This window comes from Erpetoichthys calabaricus, chromosome 6 (genome assembly GCF_900747795.2).
Source record: "Erpetoichthys calabaricus chromosome 6, fErpCal1.3, whole genome shotgun sequence".
In the NCBI taxonomy this organism is placed as follows: domain Eukaryota; kingdom Metazoa; phylum Chordata; class Cladistia; order Polypteriformes; family Polypteridae; genus Erpetoichthys; species Erpetoichthys calabaricus.
Genome location: NC_041399.2, coordinates 3,037,908 through 3,058,590, shown reverse-complemented (window position 1 = coordinate 3,058,590; position 20,683 = coordinate 3,037,908). Strand labels below are relative to the sequence as shown.

The 20,683-nt window shown below is 44.8% G+C and overlaps 1 protein-coding gene across 1 annotated transcript in view; it reads right to left on the bottom strand.

Moving 5' to 3' along the window:
- cubn (cubilin (intrinsic factor-cobalamin receptor)) overlaps nt 1–20,683 on the bottom strand; it is a 291,472-nt gene that overhangs the window by 169,825 nt on the left and 100,964 nt on the right. The window contains exon 28 of the mRNA XM_051929225.1: nt 11,484–11,643. Coding sequence (XP_051785185.1) covers nt 11,484–11,643 — 160 coding nt within the window. The remainder of the gene's footprint in view (nt 1–11,483; nt 11,644–20,683) is intronic.

Below are 20,683 nucleotides of genomic sequence, written 5' to 3'. Positions count from 1 at the left end.
CAGGATGTCCCACAGGGCCACAGCTCGATCAACTGAGTCGAACGCTTTACAAAAATCGACAAAGGCTACAAAGAAACTCTGCCGATATTCGTGTTTGCGCTCCATGAGAACCCTCAGTGCCAGGATGCGGTCGATGGTCGACTTCTTAGGCGTAAAACCACACTGTTCCGGTCACTGGTAGGTGGGCAAGTGATCACGGATCCTATTGAGGACAACCCTAGCAAGGAACTTACCCGGCACCGAGAGCAATGTTATCCCCCTGTAGCTGTCCCAAACCGGGTGATCAGCCTTCCTTCCATTTCCAGATAGGGACAACAAGTCCCATTTTCCAGTCAGTTGGGATGATGCCAGTCTCCCAGATGGAAACAAAGATTGCTTGTAATGCCAGGATGACAGCCTGACCACCAGCCTGGAGAAGTTCACCCCGGATACCACAGATCCTTGCAGCCTTTCCTAACCTCAGCTGGTTCACCACCTGTGCCATCTCAGTGAGACTGGGGGGTTCACAGCTAATTGGAGGATCAGCCTCAAGAACCGTGGACCAGAGATGATGAACGTCCCGACCAGAGGATCAGCTTTAAAGAGCCCAGGGGGTCACAACTGCATAAGGACCGTTCCTTCAGCCGCCCTGATGCTCGGGCAGGGCATGAGAGAAGAAATCCTGGTGTGTGAGGCTCATCACATCAAACACAACAAGACTTCTGGCTAAAATGGCCACCTAAGAGGCTTCAGCAATGTCCTGAGTAAAGGGTCTGAATTCTCGTGTTAGTGCGACTTTTCAGTTTTATTTTTTAAAGACTTTTCAAATATCCCTAATGGTGTGAGTGTTGATCTGCATTTCTACTTTGATGTGTGTGCACGTAGTTTGCTGACATTTTGTCACCAGTTCCTCCTGTAATATGACGTTTCACTCTATGAAAGGCGCTCTGTACAATAATCTGATTGGCTGTTTACAGAACAGCATTCTCACGTTGTAACTCGGGCCGTGCGCCCCCTAGTGGTTACGGTGTTGATCTCTGTAATACTCCACACAGTACAGAGACAGGGGGGCAGTCCCCCTGTGCTGAGATGGGGGGGGGGGGGGGTCACCACTGAACGCTGCTGCCCAGTGTTTGGCCCGGCTGAGCTCAGATTATACAAATGTGGAGGAAACAAAGCCGAGCGCATGTGGCTTGTGAGTTACTATGGCTAAAAAAATAAAAATTATAATAAACTCCAAAGTCGTAATTTGAGCCAAAGTGAATTCCCACCAGCCGAGCCCCACAAACAGCTACTGCGGCAGGAGCCGAGCGTGTGGTTATGAGTCACCGGTGATTGCTGGGTAACTTATTGTAATTTCCAGGGCCACACCCAGTGTCATCGTCCCCAAAGCAGCACTCAAGGCTGCACTCGGAGCTCTAATTAGAGCAGCACTGCGAAGAAAAAGAAAAAGACGCGTCCGGTGACCCCAGCAGCTCAGGGAGAATGAAATCCCACCCTGTATATAGACGTCCTCCATGAGAAATCAGCAGCAGCACCAAATCTCAGGACACAAAGAGTCCAATAGCTCTGGTGGGACCGCCAATGAGATGGCGGTGGGCTGTCACATGACGTCTTCCAGGTGAAGAGTTTAGGAAACGCGTCAAAGGTTAATAAGCAACAGTTTTAAATCTGGAAGATTTGAAGATGAAGTGACCTGCTGTTGGGGACACGTTTCTCAAATGGGGGGCCACGTTCTGTTTTATAGTTCAGCACTTCAGTCAATCTACCTTAAAAACCATCAATGTCCACTTAGCAAGCATTTTTGAAGTACCTGATCTTTATCTGATATAGCGCCTTTCTTCCCATTCACTGTGAGGCCATTCATGCGGTGGACCCTTTAATTCAAAGTGACTGAGCACATCTGTTTCCTTATCGCTCCCACATGATGGTGGGCTGAACTTTTCACTTTCATACTGGCCAACATCGCAAGGTGCTTTATAGCTGATCTACAGATCTTTCCATATTCTGACATGTGAAGTGGCTCACTCGGGGTCACATGACTTTATAAACGTCTCCAGAGTTACAAACATTCATCTCTTACATTTGTTTTCTTTTCATTGGGAGTTTTGAATCACATGGATTTGAGTTTCACTCTCATTTTCTACTTTGGTTTTGGAGTTTACGATCTCACCCAGGGGCGGCACGGTGGCGCAGTGGGTAGTGCTGCTGCCTCGCAGGGTTCGCTTCCCGGGTCCTCCCTGCGTGGAGTTTGCATGTTCTCCCCGTGTCTGCGTGGGTTTCCTCCCACAGTCCAAAGACATGCTGGTTAGGTGGATTGGCGACTCTAAATTGGCCCTAGTGTGTGCTTGGTGTGTGGGTGTGTTTGTGTGTGTCCTGCGGTGGGTTGGCACCCTGCCCTGGATTGGTTCCTGCCTTGTGCCCTGTGTTGGCTGGGATTGGCTCCAGCAGACCCCCGTGACCCTGTGTTTGGATTCAGCGGGTTGGAAAATGGATGGATGGATGGATGGATTCGAGTTTCACTCTCATTTTCTACTTTGGTTTTGGAGTTTTACGATCTCACCCAGGGGCGGCACGGTGGCGCAGTGGGTAGTGCTGCTGCCTCGCAGGGTTCGCTTCCCGGGTCCTCCCTGCGTGGAGTTTGCATGTTCTCCCCGTGTCTGAGTGGGTTTCCTCCCACAGTCCAAAGACATGCAGGTCAGGTGGATTGGAGATTCTAAATTGTGCCTGGTGTGTGTCCTGCGGTGGGCTGGTGCCCTGCCCAGGGTTTGTTTCCTGCCTTGCGCCCTGTGTTGGCTGGGATTGGCTCTAGCAGACCCCCGTGACCCTGTAGTTAGGATATAGCGGGTTGGATAATGGATAGATGGATCTCACCCAGGTCTGTCTTCAACTCTAGGACCACCCATTGGTCAATACCATAGAAGTCCACAGTCTTAGGACCACCCACGGGGCTATACTGAAATAAATTTACAACTGTAGGACCACCCACTGGCCAAAAACATCCAAGTTTGCAGTTTTAGGACCACCCACTACCCAACACCCAATACCGTAAAAGACTGCATTTGTAGGACCTCCCCAGCTCTATGTAAATGTTCAACTCTAGGACCACCCACTGGCCAATATGGTAAAAGTTTGCAGTTGTAGTTTTGCCCCCAGGTGTATGTAAATCTTCAACTCTAGGACCACCCACTGGTCAATACCATAGAAGTCTGCAGTCGAAGGACCACCCACAGGGCTATACTGTATAAATTTACAACTGTAGGACCACCCACTGGCCAAAACCATCCAAGCTTGCAGTTTTAGGACCACCCACTACCCAATACCGTAAAAGACTGCATTTGTAGGACCTCCCCAGCTCTATGTAAATCTTCAACTCTAGGACCACCGACTGGCGAATGGCATAGAAGTCTGCAGTTGTAGGACCACCCACAGGGCTATACTGTATAAATTTGCAGTTTTAGGACCACCCACTACCCAACACTGTAAAAGTGTGCAGTTGAAGGACCGCCCCCCAGGCTTATGTAAATCTTCATCTCTAGAACCACTCACTAGCCAATGCTATAAAAGTCTGTAATTGTAGGACCACCCACAGGGGCTATTGTGTATAAAATTCAGCTGTAGGACCATCCGCTGGCAAAAAAAAATTTAAGTTTGCAGTTTTAGGACCACCCGCTATCCAATACTGTAAAAGTCTGCATTCGGAGGCCCCCCCCCCCAGGCCTTTGTAAATCTTCAGCTCTTGTACCGCCCCGGAGGCCAATACCAAAAAAAAAAAGTCTATAGTTTTAGGACCGTCAACTGGTCAATACTGTGAAGTTTTTCAGTTTTAGGACTGCCCACTGGCTGATACGATAACAGTCTGCAGTTGTAGGACCACCCCCATGGCTATGTAAATCTTCAACTCTAGGACCACCCATTGGCCAATATGGTAAAAGTCTGCAGTTGTAGGACCACCCCCAGGGCTATACTGTATAAATTTGCAGCTGTAGGCCCGCCCACTGGCCAAAACCATCCAAGTCTGAAGTTCTGTAAAAGTCTGTAATTTCAGGACCACCCACTGCCCAATACCATAAAAATGTGCAGTTGCAGGACCGTCCACTGGCGTATGTTAATCTTTAGCTCTAGGACCGCCCATGGGCGTATACTTTAATGTCTGCCATTGTAGGACCGCCCCCAGGCCAAGCCAATACCGTAAAATTTAGCAGTTGTAGGACCGCCCACTGGCATATACATACATGACTTATTTTTCACAAACTTGAACGGCACTGCACAGCATAATGGATGATTGTTTGTCTGTTGTCATAGAGACGGTGACTCCCATGCGATTTCAAATGCGTCAAACCTGAAAGGCACTATAAAGGTTAAAGGTTGATCGAGCATTTCTTTGGATATGTAGTAAACTTAGAAGATCTGATACACAATAAACATATTGCATATTTCTTTGGCGACTGTCACTCGCATATACTTGAATTTTCAACAAACTTGAAAGGCACTATATAAATAAATAAAGAATGAATGAATGAGTGAGTGTCTTTATGGGGACGTCTCTCATATGTAATTTAATTTTTAAGAAATTTGAAAGGCACTATATAAATGAAAACAACTATTTGCTTGTCTAGGGCCTGCATGTTCCTCATATTTCATTTTTTTTTTCAGCATATCTGAAAGGCACTATAATCAATAGACGCTGATTGAATGTTCCATTGGGGGGGGGGGGGGCTACTTGTACATAATTTCATTTAAACAAACTTGAAAGGCACTAAGAACATTAAATGACAGATGAGTATTTCTTTTGGGACATATTCATTCATTTTTAGTGAACATGAAAGGCACTATATAAAATAAAGATGGCCTCACTGATTGGGGGGGTCTGTTGCGTGCTGGTTGCTTTACGTTTACCGGTGGTCCTGTCCTGACACACACCAGCCACATACCCACATTGCCAGTGCACCGAGCAGCCCAGTGCTGTGTGAAGGGCGATGGCCTCCGCCTGCCCCCCCCCCCCCCAAACTCACGGCCCCCACTTTCTCACACGGTAACAGGAAGGCCAACACGGCGATTCGACCCAAGCTTGAAACTACAAAGAGAAGAAGGCCCAGCCAGCAGGGTCTCCACCACGTTCTGCTGGAAAGCCTGAATCACAGACAAAAAGAGGAAAGCCGAAGACGGGCCGGCTGCGCCCCACCCTGCTTGACTCCCCGGGGTCCACACCCTGCCCCTTCCTCAAAGAACCCTGCAAGATGAGTTTGACCCGGGAGCCGTTCCTAGGCAACAGAACAGCAAACACAGGGGGCGTAAAAATAAAGAAGCCATTGACCTCGTGTTTGCTTGGGAGTGAGGGATGAATGACGAAGCCGAGCGTGAAGAGCATTTCCACGGTGCTTGTGGTGGCAGCCGTACAGATGGGAGCCATAAATTAGTCAGCCTGTCGAGAATTACGCATTTGTGGGAAAAAAAAAAGAAAACGAAAAAGAAAAAAAAACACAAATGAAGCCACAAAACCCGAATGAGTTTCAGAGACTCTACGTGGAAAATAAAAAAAGGCAACACGGGGAAGTTTCTATGGGGGAAGCTGCAGCTTTTACAACTTGAGGAGGCGCACATGGCGCTCCAACACGGTGCCGCCCCGGACGACTGAAAAACACGCTGGGCGTAGAAATTCAAAAGTGAAACTTAGGAAACGTGTCTGTCTGTCTGTCCACTGAGAGTCATCTGAGCGACGTCAGGGTGTATAGCGCCTTTCACAGTGAGGGCTTCTGCCTGAAAGTAACAAGGGGCTGCTGCCATTACTGCTATATAGCGCCTTTAATAGGGAGAGGTGAAGAACTGCAGGACAAGTCTTCATCAGTGCATCGGGGCAATCAATCAATCATATAGTGCCTTTCACGTCTATCTATCTATCTATCTATCTATCTATCTATCTATCTATCTATCTATCTATCTATCTATCTATCTAATCCTGCCTACTATACCAAATTCTATCTATCTATTATATAGTGCCTTTCACATCTATCTATTATATAGTGCCTTTCACATCTATCTATCTATCTATCTATCTATCTATCTATCTATCTATCTATCTATCTATCTATCTATCTATCTATCTATCTATCTATCCTGCTGACTATACCAAAATTAATATCTATCTATCTACCTATTATATAGTTCCTTTCATATCTATCTATCTATCTATCTATCTATCTATCTATCTATCTATCTATCTATCTATCTATCTATCTATCTATCATATAGCGCCTTTCACTGAGGGCAGACAGAGAGTGCTGTGAACCAAACTGCACTAAATACAGAAGTTGCACAGATAAAGATGGAGATTTGTTAAACAAAATGGAAACTAATCAGTGTGACTTGAAGCCGACTGAACATCTGTCCTTTTAGTTAACTGGTGACTGGTGGCCAGGTGACAACAGAGGAGATGAAAATTGTAAGAAAGACAAAGTGAGCGCCTCTCAAAGTGAGAGCGACCCCGGCATTCCCTGAAGTGTCCCGTGCCATCACGTGTTAAGAGAGCCAAATGAGATGCCCAGTGGGCATCCATACTGCCCAGCAGTGAGCGTCCCACACTTGAGCTTCACTAGGTGCCAGCACCACATAACCCGAGGCCGCCGTCCTTCCTCTTTTCCCCCTTAAAGGTTATCAGCCCTGGCTAATCCTCTTAATCCTCCCCTGCTTTCTGCACTCTGTGTTCTCTTACAAATTAGAAGAGCTTGTTGCCATAAATCATGGAGCCCACCGGAGAGACCGCCGTGCCCCGCTGCTTTTGCCCCGACTGCCATTCTTCTCTTTAGAGTGGGGGAGGGGCGTCTGTCTGGATCCTCAGCTCCGGAATGTCAGGCTCGGCATCTCATCTGGGATTTCTGTACTCCAAGCACGGACTGTGAAGAAAGGAGGAAGGCCGCTGAGTGGGCCACGGCCCACCGCCAGGGGCAGCCAGGAATTACCGGAAGTCCAGTCAGTGAGTCATTCACTGAAAGGGTTAACACAGCAGGCACTACAAAAGGCGCCATACAATGGAGAGCCAGTGACAAGCGTCAAACACCGCAGTCACTTCATACAGAAAGATGGAAGAGCTGACCACTGCACGTCCCCAAGTCAAATCAGTCAACCTTGGCAGGTAGAGGGTCTCCCCCCACTAAGGGGTCTCCCCGTTGGAATGACAGGTCCTGCTTGCCTGACTTGGGTGGCACTTTGGTAATTTTACTGTGGGCCGCATAGTGGAGCATCAGTTTAACTCTGCTGACTCACAGATCCACCATCTTGGACAAACCTCTCACCTCAAATGCCTCATGTGTGGTGGACTCAGAAAGTTCCGACACCCCTTCACTTCCTGCACACTTGATCGTGTTGTAGGCTCCATTTCACCTGGACAGATTTGACATTTGTCATCATTAAAACTCACACACTGGAACACCCCCTTCCTAGAAGTATTCAGACCCCTCACGCAGCACTTTGTGGGGGTCCCTTCGGCCGCTGTGCGGGTGTAAGTCTCTACACGCTTGACACACCTGGATTCGGGCAGCTGATCCCATTCTTCCAGGTAGGTCCTGTCCAGTGCCCGTTAGATTGGCATCTTCAGGTGTCCCCCCACCACTGTCTGTTGAAGTCACTCAGAGGTGACGCGTCCCAAAGCCAATAACGATGCGTCAGACCTGTAGGCTTTGGGTCCCACTCTGGGGAGGCATACATGTTCTTCAAGGACCTCTCAGTATTTGAGGACATTCATCTTTCCATCAGTTCTGAGTGGTCTGCTTGACCCCATGAGCATTATGCCGATACCACCACGACTCGCCGTAGAGATGGTAGAGGGGACAAGCTGTCCCTGGTCTTCTCCAGACACAGAGCTTAGAGGTCTCATCAGCCCAGAGTCTCGTCTTTCTCCTCGGGCTTTTGGTGTCCACAAGATGGACGGTGGCACACATTTCACTCAAGAAACAATCAACTGAGATGCCCCCACCCAGCCATGAGTGTCCCTCACTTGAGCTTCACCTGATGCCACCACCACACAACCAGAGGCCACCATTCTTCCTCCTTTCCCACTAATGGTTATCAGCCCTGGCTAACCCCTTTAACAGTCCCCTGCTTCGGTCGCCCATAAACACCAACCGATGGAGTGTGGCACAGACGGTCACCCACGTGACGGGTACTGCCAGAGCTCTGTTAGAGTGAGTGACCATCAGGTTCACGGTCACCATCCTGACCAAGGGCTCTTCTTGCCCAGTTACTCCATTAGACCAGATAGCCAACTCAAAGAAGGACTTTTGGGGGCTCCCAAACTCCTCCATTTTAGAGGCCACGCTGCTCCTGGGAAGACTCAAAGCTTCACAGAGGGGTTTGTTGCCCCCATTCTGATCTCTGCCTCGCCCGTGGAGGTCATCAGAGAGCTCCGTGGACTTCATGGCTCAGTGTTGTGAATTGGGGGGTTTCTCTACACGGCCACCTTTCTTCAGTGATGACCAGACGATTCTGTCGGCCACAGGTGGACTCCACTCACGTTCTGGACACATTATGGCAAATCTATCAATTTCCAAATAAGCGTACAACACACCAAAGTGTGCAGAAAGTGACCAAGTCCGAAGAGTTTCTGAATCCACTGCAATCGTAGTCGTAAAACAGGAGCCGATCTCACTATTAACACCCGAGATGCGCCATCCATTGGAATGTGTCTTGTGTATTGTGTTTCATTTTGCATTTCAACAGATGGCGCATTCGAATTGCAGTTCACAATTCTACACCCAATGGCGTACAGGTGGGTGACAGACAAACACAAGAAACAAATAAAGAGGAAATGAAATAACCGGTGGCGCAGCAGCAAGGAGACTGTGGAAGATTGTGGGTTCGCTTCACGGTTCCTCCCTGTGTGGATAACGCTTTGAGTACTGAGAAAAGCGCTATATAAATATAATAAATTATTATTATTACTTTCACGGACGACTGACCTCATTGAAGTCCATGAAACCTTCTGGTTCTCTGCACTGACGTATTCACACAGCAACATGAGAGAAGGAATGAACTGTGCGAGTAAATGAAAAGTTCCATTAAGAGCCTCCCGGGACCAAAGCTGGAGACCCCTGCATTCAGACCACTAGTGGGCTCTGGTGTGATGCCAGGTACTTTCTCTATCAGGGTTCCTCTCCCGGCTCAGGTTCAAATTCCTGTTGTTCCTTCAGTTTAAATTCTGTCTGTCTGTGTATATCGGTTGCCTTTGCTATATGCTGTGTGTTTCGTAGGGGCGGGTTCCCCAAGAGGCGGAGCCACCTGTCAATCACTGCTGGGAACTGCCCTCTAGAGGGTCTCTCACAGTCCCTGGTGGTTCACTTCAAAGGTGCCAGGGAGTTTTCTTGAGCCCCTCTGTACCTTATCGCTCCATTGGTTTCACCCAGCCCTGGATTGGGGGAGATGCCACATTGGGACTGGCATTGCAGGCAGAGGTGTATCCGGATCCTTACCAGGCCGGGTCACCAGTGGGATGGAAGGACAGGGGAAGACAATTTGGTCAAGGCATTGCTCCCCTCCACCGGTCACATTGAGAACTGTAGTTCGTTCGTTCAGTCCTGTTGGGTTCCATGGGTGCCACCAGGGGGCGCGGAGGTGACTAGCAAGCCTCACTTTGTTGGGCTCCAGCCTCAGCCCGAAGCACTCCTGAGCCGCAGTCATGGGGTACCAGAAGTGCTCCCGGGTTTTTACATGAGGAGGAAGACAAACGCTTGCCTGAGTGAGAATTAGAGTTGTGGTGTGGGAAACGCTTCATTGTGTAAGAGTTTTGCCCAATAAAACCCTTTGTGTTTGGGGAGCTGCAGCGCCCCCTGGGGACCTGACTGAATTAGGCCCTCGTTCTCCTGAGTTTCTGTGTTGTTTCAGACAATTCCAGTTTTGCCTTTTGTTCTCTACAGAGTTTGCTTTTGTTGCAGTACATCTGTGTGAACATAAACAGTATTTGTATGAAGACCCCGTGTTTGCCCTCATTACTAGCTGGGGTTTGATGGTGATATACTCCTCTAGTGGGCATTTGTGGAAGTGCTTTAAAAACTTAATGGGAATTCTATGCTTTGGGACTCCCAGTTCACAACAACCAGCCTTTTTTTTTTTTGCTATTTTTTAATTTAAAATCTCCTTCATCCTTTTCCGCCATCTGTTGGAATGAAAAACGCAGTGCATGCGACAAATGGAGTGAAATGGGTGGGCTCAGCATGACACTCTCCATATTGAGAGTGTCACAAGTGACAAGATGGTGCGAGTGCTGCAAGAAATGAATGGGCGTCCCAGAGGGCGATTCCTTGCCCAGATGGGATGGCATAGGAAAAGAAGAGGGAAGGACAGCCTCTCTGACCAGATGGGCACAAGAATCCTTACCCGGTAGGGAGGCCAGCATGATGGGAGGACCAGGAATAAACACCAGCATCCGAGTACTGTATCTTCAAATACAATAGAGGGCAGCGTCACTGGGGTTTGGGTCCCCTTTAGATACCCACAGAGCATCATGGGAAATGGCAGTCCCAGAACAAAGCCCTGGCACTCCTGTGTGTCTGGCATGGATTTCCGATGCACGTTTTGGTACTCAGAAAGGATCGGCTGGCTTTCCTGCCATTGACACCACCTGTTTCTGACTTACGTTACTTTTGATTTGTCTTTTGCCGCCCTCATGGCCTGCCATGTTTATCCAATGCCCTCTTGAATGTATTTCCAATGCCAACATCCGACAATACGAGTGCCAGCGAACACCGTGGGCATAAAAACAACAGTACCCAAAATGTAGCGGTGATCTTGGTGAAAACCATTTGAAAGTGACACTGAGCTGATGTCACCAGCAGAACAATCAAAATTACTGATGAGGTACCAGAGGAGGAAAAGACAAAAATTTGAATGAACTCCTAAGATTGACAGTGGGCTCCACCAGGGAGACCCCCCCACCGCACTGTTTCTGAACCCTTTAGGTGTCGTGACCCACTTTTTCCCATATAAATGTCTTCACGACCCCCCTGGCTAATCAAGTGTGATTATCAGAGGAGGGGGGAGGGGTTCAAGACTGATAGTCGAACTCATCGCCACCCTCTTCATCACTCACCGCGACCCACCACTACTATGCACACAGCAGCAACTCACGACCCCCCCGGCGGCAGCATGAAAATGAAAATCGCATTGTCAGCCGTTCTTTACATCGACTTATTTAACAGACGCCTTTATCCAAGGTGACTTACAACATTATTGATACAGGTGGTCTCATTTCTTTTTGGCAGGTCACGTGACTTGCTCACAGTCACACAGTGGTGTCAGCAGTGGGATCTGAACTGACAGCTTCAGGAGTTTGAACAGAGCCTTCACCAGTGCAGCACATTCTCTTTCAGTGCCACCACCATTAGCCAGATGCCCACAGGCCTCAAAAGACGGCTTTAAATCCCTAAAACCAACATGAACGGGCATTTAACACCCAAAGATTCTAAAACATGAAGCAAAATAATCACAGGGGTCCAAAGTGGAGACCCTCTTACCGTTCTGGAACCACAGCATCTGAAAGCCGGGATGGGAAACGGAGGGGTCCGAGGCAAAGACAACGTGCAGATGGCGGCCGGTAGTTGTGTTGGGCGGTGGAGGGGAGCTGCCACAAAAGGTGCCAATGAGGGTGGACTGAGAGTCTGGACCATCGTAGAGCTGAAAGGAAAATCAGAAGAAGCCCAGTCAGGCTCGAGATTTTTGAACCAAAGTCTGTGTCTGTGCAGCAGCCATTCAGGGCACATAATATATTATATTAGAATGACAGACAACAGAATAAACTCAAAAATATGAGACGTCAGACCCCCTATGTGGACCCTCAGCACTCGCCTTACTCCTCTCCTCAATGTCCTCGCCGGCCTGAAACCCTCCTGCCTGGCGCTTACCCTCGCGATCGCATTCCCCTAACGGCCGTCATTTCAAGGCTCCTCGCTCACCTCCTGTCTTTGTGAATACCACTAATGGTAGACGGACCCCCAATACCAGCTGGGAATAAATCAACCAAATTCCAGCAACGCACCTGAGCATGGGAAAGGCGCTATATAAATAAAATGCATTATTATTATTATTATTATTATTATGGGAAAGGTACTATATAAAAATATATTATTATTATTATAGGAAATGTGCTATATAAATAAGATTTATTATTATTATTATTATTATGGGAAAGGCGCTATATAAATAGAATGTATTATTTATTATTATTATTATTATTATGGGAAAGGCCCTATATAAAAATATTCTATTATTATTATAGGAAATGTACTATATAAATAAAATTTATTATTATTATTATGGGAAAGGTGCTATATAAATAAAATGTATTATTATTGTTATGGGGTAGGCACTATAAAAAATATTATTATTATTATTTTTATTATAGGAAATGTGCTATATAAATAAAATTTATTATTATTATTGTTATTATTATTATGGGAAAGTCACTATATAAATAAAATGTATTATTATTATGGGAAATGTGCTATATAAATAAAATGTATTATTATTATTGCTATTATTACTATTATTATGGGAAAGGCACTATATAAATAAAATGTATTATTATTATGGGAAATGTGCTATATAAATAAAATGTATTATTATTATTATTATTATGGGAAAGGCACTATATAAAATATTATTATTATTATTATTATTATTATTATAGGAAATGTGCTATATAAATAAAATTTATTATTATTATTGTTATTATTATTATTATGGGAAAGTCACTATATAAATAAAATGTATTATTATTATGGGAAAGGCACTATATAAATAAAATGTTTTATTATTATTGCTATTATTATTATTATTATGGGAAAGGCACTATATAAAATATTATTATTATTATTATTATAGGAAATGTGCTATATAAATAAAAATTATTATTATTATTGTTATTATTATTATTATTATTATGGGAAAGGCACTATATAAATAAAATGTATTACTGTATTACTATTGGAAATGTGCTATATAAATAAAATTTATTATTATTATTGTTATTATTATTATTATTATGGGAAAGGCACTATATAAATAAAATGTATTATTATTATGGGAAATGTGCTATATAAATAAAATGTATTATTATTATTGCTATTATTATTATTACTATGGGAAAGGCACTATATAAATAAAATGTATTATTATTATGGGAAATGTGCTATATAAATAAAATGTATTATTATTATTGCTATTATTATTATTATTATTATTATGGGAAAGGCACTATATAAAATATTATTATTATTATTATTATTATAGGAAATGTGCTATATAAATAAAATTTATTATTATTATTGTTATTATTATTATTATGGGAAAGTCACTATATAAATAAAATGTATTATTATTATGGGAAAGGCACTATATAAATAAAATGTATTATTATTATTGCTATTATTATTATTATTATGGGAAAGGCACTATATAAAATATTATTATTATTATTATTATTATTATAGGAAATGTGCTATATAAATAAAAATTATTATTATTATTATTATTATTATTATTATTATGGGAAAGGCACTATATAAATAAAATGTATTACTGTATTACTATGGGAAATGTGCTATATAAATAAAATGTATTATTATTATTATTATGGGAAAGGCACTATATAAATAAAATGTATTATTATTATGATTATTATTATTATTCTTTTTCCACCACTTATCCAAAGGCGGGCTGAAGGGTCAACAGTCTGAGAAGTGAAGCCCCCACATCCACACTTGCATACTCATAGTGTGGGACCCCAAGGCGTTCCCAAACCAATCCTCCCAGCAAGCCCTACGTCTTCTCCCAGGGTCTCCTCCCAGCTGGTTATGCTGGTGAATCCTCCACAGAGAGGCACTTTGCACCCCTAATGTATCACATTGACCCACCCAAAAACAAACTGGCCAATCAGATTGCTCAGAGGGGCTTCTTCATTGAGTATTGAGTACATTCGATTATATAAACCAGCAGTCCATCCGTCACTCCATTCGTTTCTAAACCCACTTGAGAAGTATGGCAGGTAAACTGAAGCCTATGCCACCCATCAGAAGCAGTCTTTGGACAGACAGCGGGCACCAGTCACTTGCATGGTGAACACAAAGACACCCATTTGATTTATTGTCATTCTTCATTTCCAAATTGGGAGTGATCATACAAAAGTGACTGTGTGCAGTTTGTACGATTCCCCTCCACCCTTGAGACCCCCGCCTCCATTGTGCAGCCAGTCCCAAGCCTGGATAAATGGGGAAGGTTGGTGTCAGGAAAAGCATCCAGGCTGTAAAAGTCAGGCCGAAAACTACAAAACATGGACCTCACATACCAATGGGAAGAGATGAAGAGCGAGACGATGAAGACGATGGCTCTACGTGATTGAGGTTTAGCACATTTAACTAAAGAGGGAAAGACGTCAGCAGCCCGCCCCCCTCGAACACAAGCTGGCGTGAGTGTCAGGAAGGAGCTCAGAGTTAAAAACACAAGGCTGGGGGTCTCCGAGTGAGCGGCGCGAATCCGCAGCTTTGAATCCCGTGGGGTCTTTGACTCTGACGATTTACATTACCAGAGAGCCAAACATCCTGCCATTGTGTGAATGATGTGGCGCTGAGCCCCCCCAAAAACACGCCGGGTTGCTCAAATGTCAACGAATCCTCCGGCAAGCAGTTTGACCAAATCAATAAATTCAGAGGAATGCAGAAAAGCAGAAGCTGACGGGGAAAAGGCGTGAGAACTGAATGGCAGCTTCACCTCAGAGTGGCCTGAGACCCCCGGCCTCGTCAGCAGAGCACACGCCCGTCATCTGACACGACACTCTCGGCCTCGGGTTCAAAGCTGTCTGTCTGCTAAATAAGGAGGGTGAGTGGCACTGGGCACAAAATCAATGAGAAATAAATGAAAACTGTGCAGAGAAGGCAAGAGATGAGGAAGAAAAGAAAGAACTTCATAAAAGGAAAAACAGAGAGCCTCCTACAGACAGGGGATCATGAAAGGCACTATATTAAATCAACATTAGGAATTACTCAACAGGATAAAATATAATTAAAGGAAATCAACAGGGGCCTTCATAAAAGTCACCGTGAAAGTAAAAAGGGCATGGAGGGCATCAGTGGAGCAAAGCACTTAGGATCACGAAAAAGAAATGAAAGGAGAAAGAATTGTGAAGGACACTTCTGTGTATAAAGGAACGATAAACGGACGCATTTACACAAGCTGGGATCATGAAAAGCAAAAGGGGACTCACACCGAAGGTCACCCAGAAAACGTCACTCGATGCTGCAGAGGAAAACACCCTGGGGGTCTGACACAGGAAAGGCACTATAATGGCACAGGGGAAGTCACAGGTTCAGGTTAGGCCAACGGTGAAAAACAGAAATGAAAATACTGAGCAAGAAAAGGCACCAAATCAATAAAAAGGAATTGATACGAGCTAAGCTCTTGGGGGGGGGGGGGGGGGGGGGTCAGAAAAGGCACTATATTAATAAATAGGAATCATCCACCAGGATAAAAATAAGGACTGTGAGCATTGGAAAGGCGCTATATAATAATAACAACAATAATAATAGTAAGCACCTTGAGCATGGGAAAGATACTATTTTATAATAATAATTGAAATAATAATAATAAAAATATAATAAGCACTGTAAGCATGGGAAAGGTGCTATATAATAATAATAATAAAAATAATAATAATAATAAGCACCGTGAGCATGGGTAAGGCACTATATAATAATAATAATAATAATAATAATATTAATAAGCACCCAGAGCATGGGAAAGGCGCTATATAATAATAATAATAATAATAATAATAAGCACCTTGAGCATGGGAAAGGTGCTATATTATAATAATAATTTAAATAATAATAATAAAAATAATAATAAGCACTGTGAGCAAGGGAAAGGCGCAATATAATAATAATAATAATAATAATAATAAGCACTGTGAGCATTGGAAAGGCGCTATATTATAATAATAATTGTAATAATAATAATGATAACAATAATAAAAATAATAATAAGCGCTGTGAGCATGGGACATGCACTATATAATAATAATAATAATAAGCACCTTGAGCATGGGTAAGATGCTATATTATAATAATAATTGAAATAATAATAATAAAAATATAATAAGCACTGTAAGCATGGGAAAGGCACTATATAATAATAATAATAATAAGCACCGTGAGCATGACTATATAAATGCTATATAAATAAAGTGTATTATTATTATTATTATTATATAGCACCTTTCCCATGCTCATGGTGCTTATTATTATTATTATTATTATAATTATTACCATTTGAACTAGTGTGGTGCTGAGGTGTCACCCATTACACAGCTGCACTCGGGTCCTAATTTGGGATCCTGAGGTGATTCATCATATGGTGGGTGCAGCAACTTGCTGTATCAGTGCATGCTGTCCATCAACTATTATTCTTACTAATAATAATAATTTGTATTTTATTAATTATTACATAATAATAATAATAATAATAATATTAATATAAAATAAGAATTATCAACCAGTATTAACTGTAGTTGAAGTGTACTGGCAGAGTCTTCCCTGCACTAATGGCACCACAGAGGCGGAGCACTGTGGGATCTTGAAAGGCGCTATATAATATTTAAGGAGCTATGAATGCTGCCAGGGTTCAGCAGTGTAAAGAGCTTTGCTGTTGCCTAATTATGAAAGACACTAAACATATGAATAATGATCTGCTGCTTTTACACAAGTTAAGCCCTTTGGGATGATGAAAGGCGCTATAATAGTTAAAGGGAATCAATGGAGAGACTGAAGGTAAAGACCTCTGCCGCGGTCCACTTGTAAAGAGTCACAATAAACTGTACATGGGCAAAAATAACAATCATTAAAGGACGTGGCATAGTCTGTTAATAAAAATCACTACGTAAATGAATGGCTTTGTGGTAGTAGCAGGCTGTCATCCCGTGTTAGCCATTGTGGATGCAATGACCCCTGGGATTGGCGGACTGAGCCGATTACAATATGCAGGCGTTGAGGCACCTCAGACCCCTCCTTCAGGACCCTTCGTACATCTTGTCTGCACTGCCTGTTGTAATCGCTTCAGCCCGCCAATCCAAGGGGTCACTTTGCTTGACTTCTCGTGCCTTTGTGGTAGCGAAGCTCTTTGAGATCATGAAAGGCGCTATAATAGTAATAGTCAATTACTTCTGTGCCCTACATAAGCAGGACTTTCTTAACAGCATCATAGCCCCCCTGGACAAAGTAGTGCACTGAGACCCCTGTTGTGATAGCAAAAACCAAAACCTACACAGACATCAGAAACATCATGTGTGCCCGGCCAGTGGCCATTAAGACGGCTCTGTATCAAAGTGTAAAATTAATGAATGGTGTTTGGGATCATAAAAGACGCTATAAAATTAAAAGGGAATTATTGCTGCCAGGTAAAGTAAATGTAAAAAAAAAAGTTGGCATACTGTAGTTTATTAAAGAAAGGCGCTATATAAACGAACATTAAATGGCTGGTGTTATACAAGTTAAGCGCTTTATTAAAGGGAATTGATGACTCAGGAATTAATTCATTCAAATTTTCTTTCTTTCTTGCAACAGGAGACACACCAAGAGTGGGCAGATGTCAAGAGGGGCACGTGGTACTCTGGTAGGTGTCACGCCAACCGGGGGTCTACTCTTCCTAGTGCTTTCAGTGGATTATCAGACAAGCTTACAGTGAATGTAATTAGCTTTACTAATTGTGCCCCCCGCACCCACTCATTCAACAGGGCAGGTCAAGACGGGTCACCTTCAGAGGTCTGAGCCGTCCCACCGCAGGACCAACGCCTCGTCTGCCGCTCCTCATCTCCAGCCGCCTTAATTATCTTTGCTCTTTGACAGCGAGGCCTGCGCCGCTTCTTCCACTCTGGGATTTGGGAAGAGGACCGGACCACCACAGAGGAGTCGGCTAATCAGGTCATTCCTGACCCCACCATAGAAAACAGCTGGGGGGGTCAAAGGTCCCCTCCTCCCTCCTCGCTGATGGTGCAGTTCGCTGCCATCTCATTTCTCTGTACTCCCCCAGGGACGGCAGCAGCCTTGCTGAATTGGCACTAATGGAATTAACACACAGGGTGGGACAGCCCCCCCCCCCCGTATTGACGGCCCCCCCAAACCAGCTGCTGCACTTAAGTGCTTGCATGAAAAGCACTAAACACGACAAAACAAATTGATGAAGTGCTTCAAAAGGTGTCACATAAAATGACAAGTATGAAGATGCCAGCATGGCGCCACATTCAGGTGCTGCCACAGACCTGGCGGGTGGCTGCTGGAAAGCATTTTTACATTTTCTAGTCACTTCGCTTGCTTGTAATAATTTTGCTTATTACATATGTTTGCAACACTGAGTCATATTCAGAAATAATAAGAGAATTACCACCCAGCCGTCCATTTTCTGCTGCTTATCTGCTCCACGCCACAGGGACAGCAAAGATACTCAGGTGCCCCTTTTACCCGCCACCTCCTCCAGCTCCTCCTGGGTGGGGAGATTCCAAGGAGATCTCAAGCCAGCTGAGGGATATAACCAATCCAGCGTGTCCTGAGTCTGCCTGGGGGTCTCCTTCTGGTCGGACTTGCCAGAAACATCTGTGCCAGAAGGCATCCAGTGGGTACCCAATGCATCAATCTATTGACGTGGAGGAGCTGTGGCAGCTCTGCTGAACGTCTGCGCCCCTCACCTCATCTCTAAGGCCGAGCCCAGGCGGCCATGAAGGACCTTAAGGTGGGACAGGGATGAGCAGTAAACCGAGGGCTTTGTCTTTCAGCTCAGCTCCCTCGTCACCATGACATTGACGTGACAGCGGGCGCTGCTGTGATCCGCCTGTCGATCTCCTGCTCATTTCTGTCCTCCCTCGTGAACAAGACCACCAGATACGTAAACTCCATCACTTGAGGAAACATCTCATTCCCAATGTGGAGAGAGGGCACTCCAATGAGGCCTGGCTGTCTGGTGAATACATAAATCAATAAAGGATAATATTATCAGTGTGACACAGCTGGGCAACGCTTCGACTGGGGGCATCAAGTAGTCATTATCGACAGTCCGGCGCCACCATTAGGGCGAATTAGGCATTCACCTAGGGTGCAGATTATGGAGGGGTAGGGGGGGGGGGACCTTGCCACACGGGTTAGATACTAAACAGTCAGTTGGCGCACTAATAAACTTGGCCAAGGGCACAAAATAACCTGACACTGGCACTGAGGGTAAACCAGAGGGAGTGGGCGAGACATGGGCACTTTGGGTAGTAAAATCCTCAATTGCGTGAATCTGTTCCCCTTCTGTGTCCCTTATTCTTGTGAAAGCAGCTGGGGCAGCCCTGAAGTCAAACGGGCATCTGTCAAAATCACCATTTCGAGTTCTGGCCCGACGACGGGTATCAGGCCCGCTGTGTGCTGTTCCAAGTATGGATGTCCAAATGGATTGAACAGGGTGGCGTGGAGGTCATACTGGTCAGTCGTGCTGGAGAGAGAGAGAGAGCTGAGCTGGAAGGCCAAGTTCTGTGTAGTGTACCCTCACCTACTGTATGGCCACCACACCTTGGCAGGGGGGTCTGGGCTCAGGCTAAGAGATGACATTCATACACAATAAGAAAGTCGCAAAATCGACGGAATGTCCAGAACTAAATCCGTCGAGTAGTTCTCTCGTGAACAGCGGACAGACATACAAATGGGTCTAAAAAAAACTATAAAACAAATTTCACGCTTGGATGACGAAATTTTTAAAAGCCGTTTCTTAGCGAGCGCCTATGGGCCGAGGGTGACCTACATTTCAAATGTCAAGTCCCAAGTCCTCACGGTTCGGGAGATTTGAGTAATGAGTGAGTCAGTGCGGTACTGTGTTTGGCTTTTATATTTATATACTAGAGGGCTGTGCCCACTGCTCACTTCGCTCGCCCACCCCGGGGTTTGGTTTACCGGATATACAATTTAACGAGATTGTTACAGGTGCATTATTTTCACTTTTACTTTAAAACGTTTGTAAAAACAATACTTGTCCTTTATTTCCAGGTTACATCTCTTTCTCGCAGGACGTGTTATGCTGCTCGCGTTGTGAAGGAGGTGCGGCTGAACGCACGCTAAGGAGATGCCGTCGGATCATCTGCTGGCTTGCTGCTTGTCGTTGTTTGAAGAGCTGGGAGCACATGATGTCTGTCTGCCAACAGCAATCCAACATTGTCTCACTGCCTTGTCTATCGGGATGTCAAATTGCAATCTCTTGGCACCAATTGTCACGTATAAGGTCCCCGCGAGATGCTCCGTGGCCAATCTCGGGGTTCTTTAAAGTGTCTTCTGAGAAGATCACGTCTCGTCTCCCTTTATAACAAAGAGGTAGATTATTCATGTGACGTCCTTAAAACGTCTTCCGTTCACGTTCCGCCATGACCAGCTAAAGGTCACCAAATCTGGGAATGTGCACATCCCTGTAAGGCGGACTTGAACTCCCGAAGTCTAAATTCGTGTAAACTGTAGGCCTGCTGAATACGTCATATCATCGTGGATTGGACTGGCCTGGCGATGGTGCCAACATGTCACTGAAACTGGGAGTTATTAACGCAATGAAGTGAGCAAGTGATTGAAGTTATTCAAATTTTTTAAAAATCTATATGCCCCCCGTAAGCTTGTAGGCCTCTGTGATTTGCACAATCTGCACCATCCACTGCTAC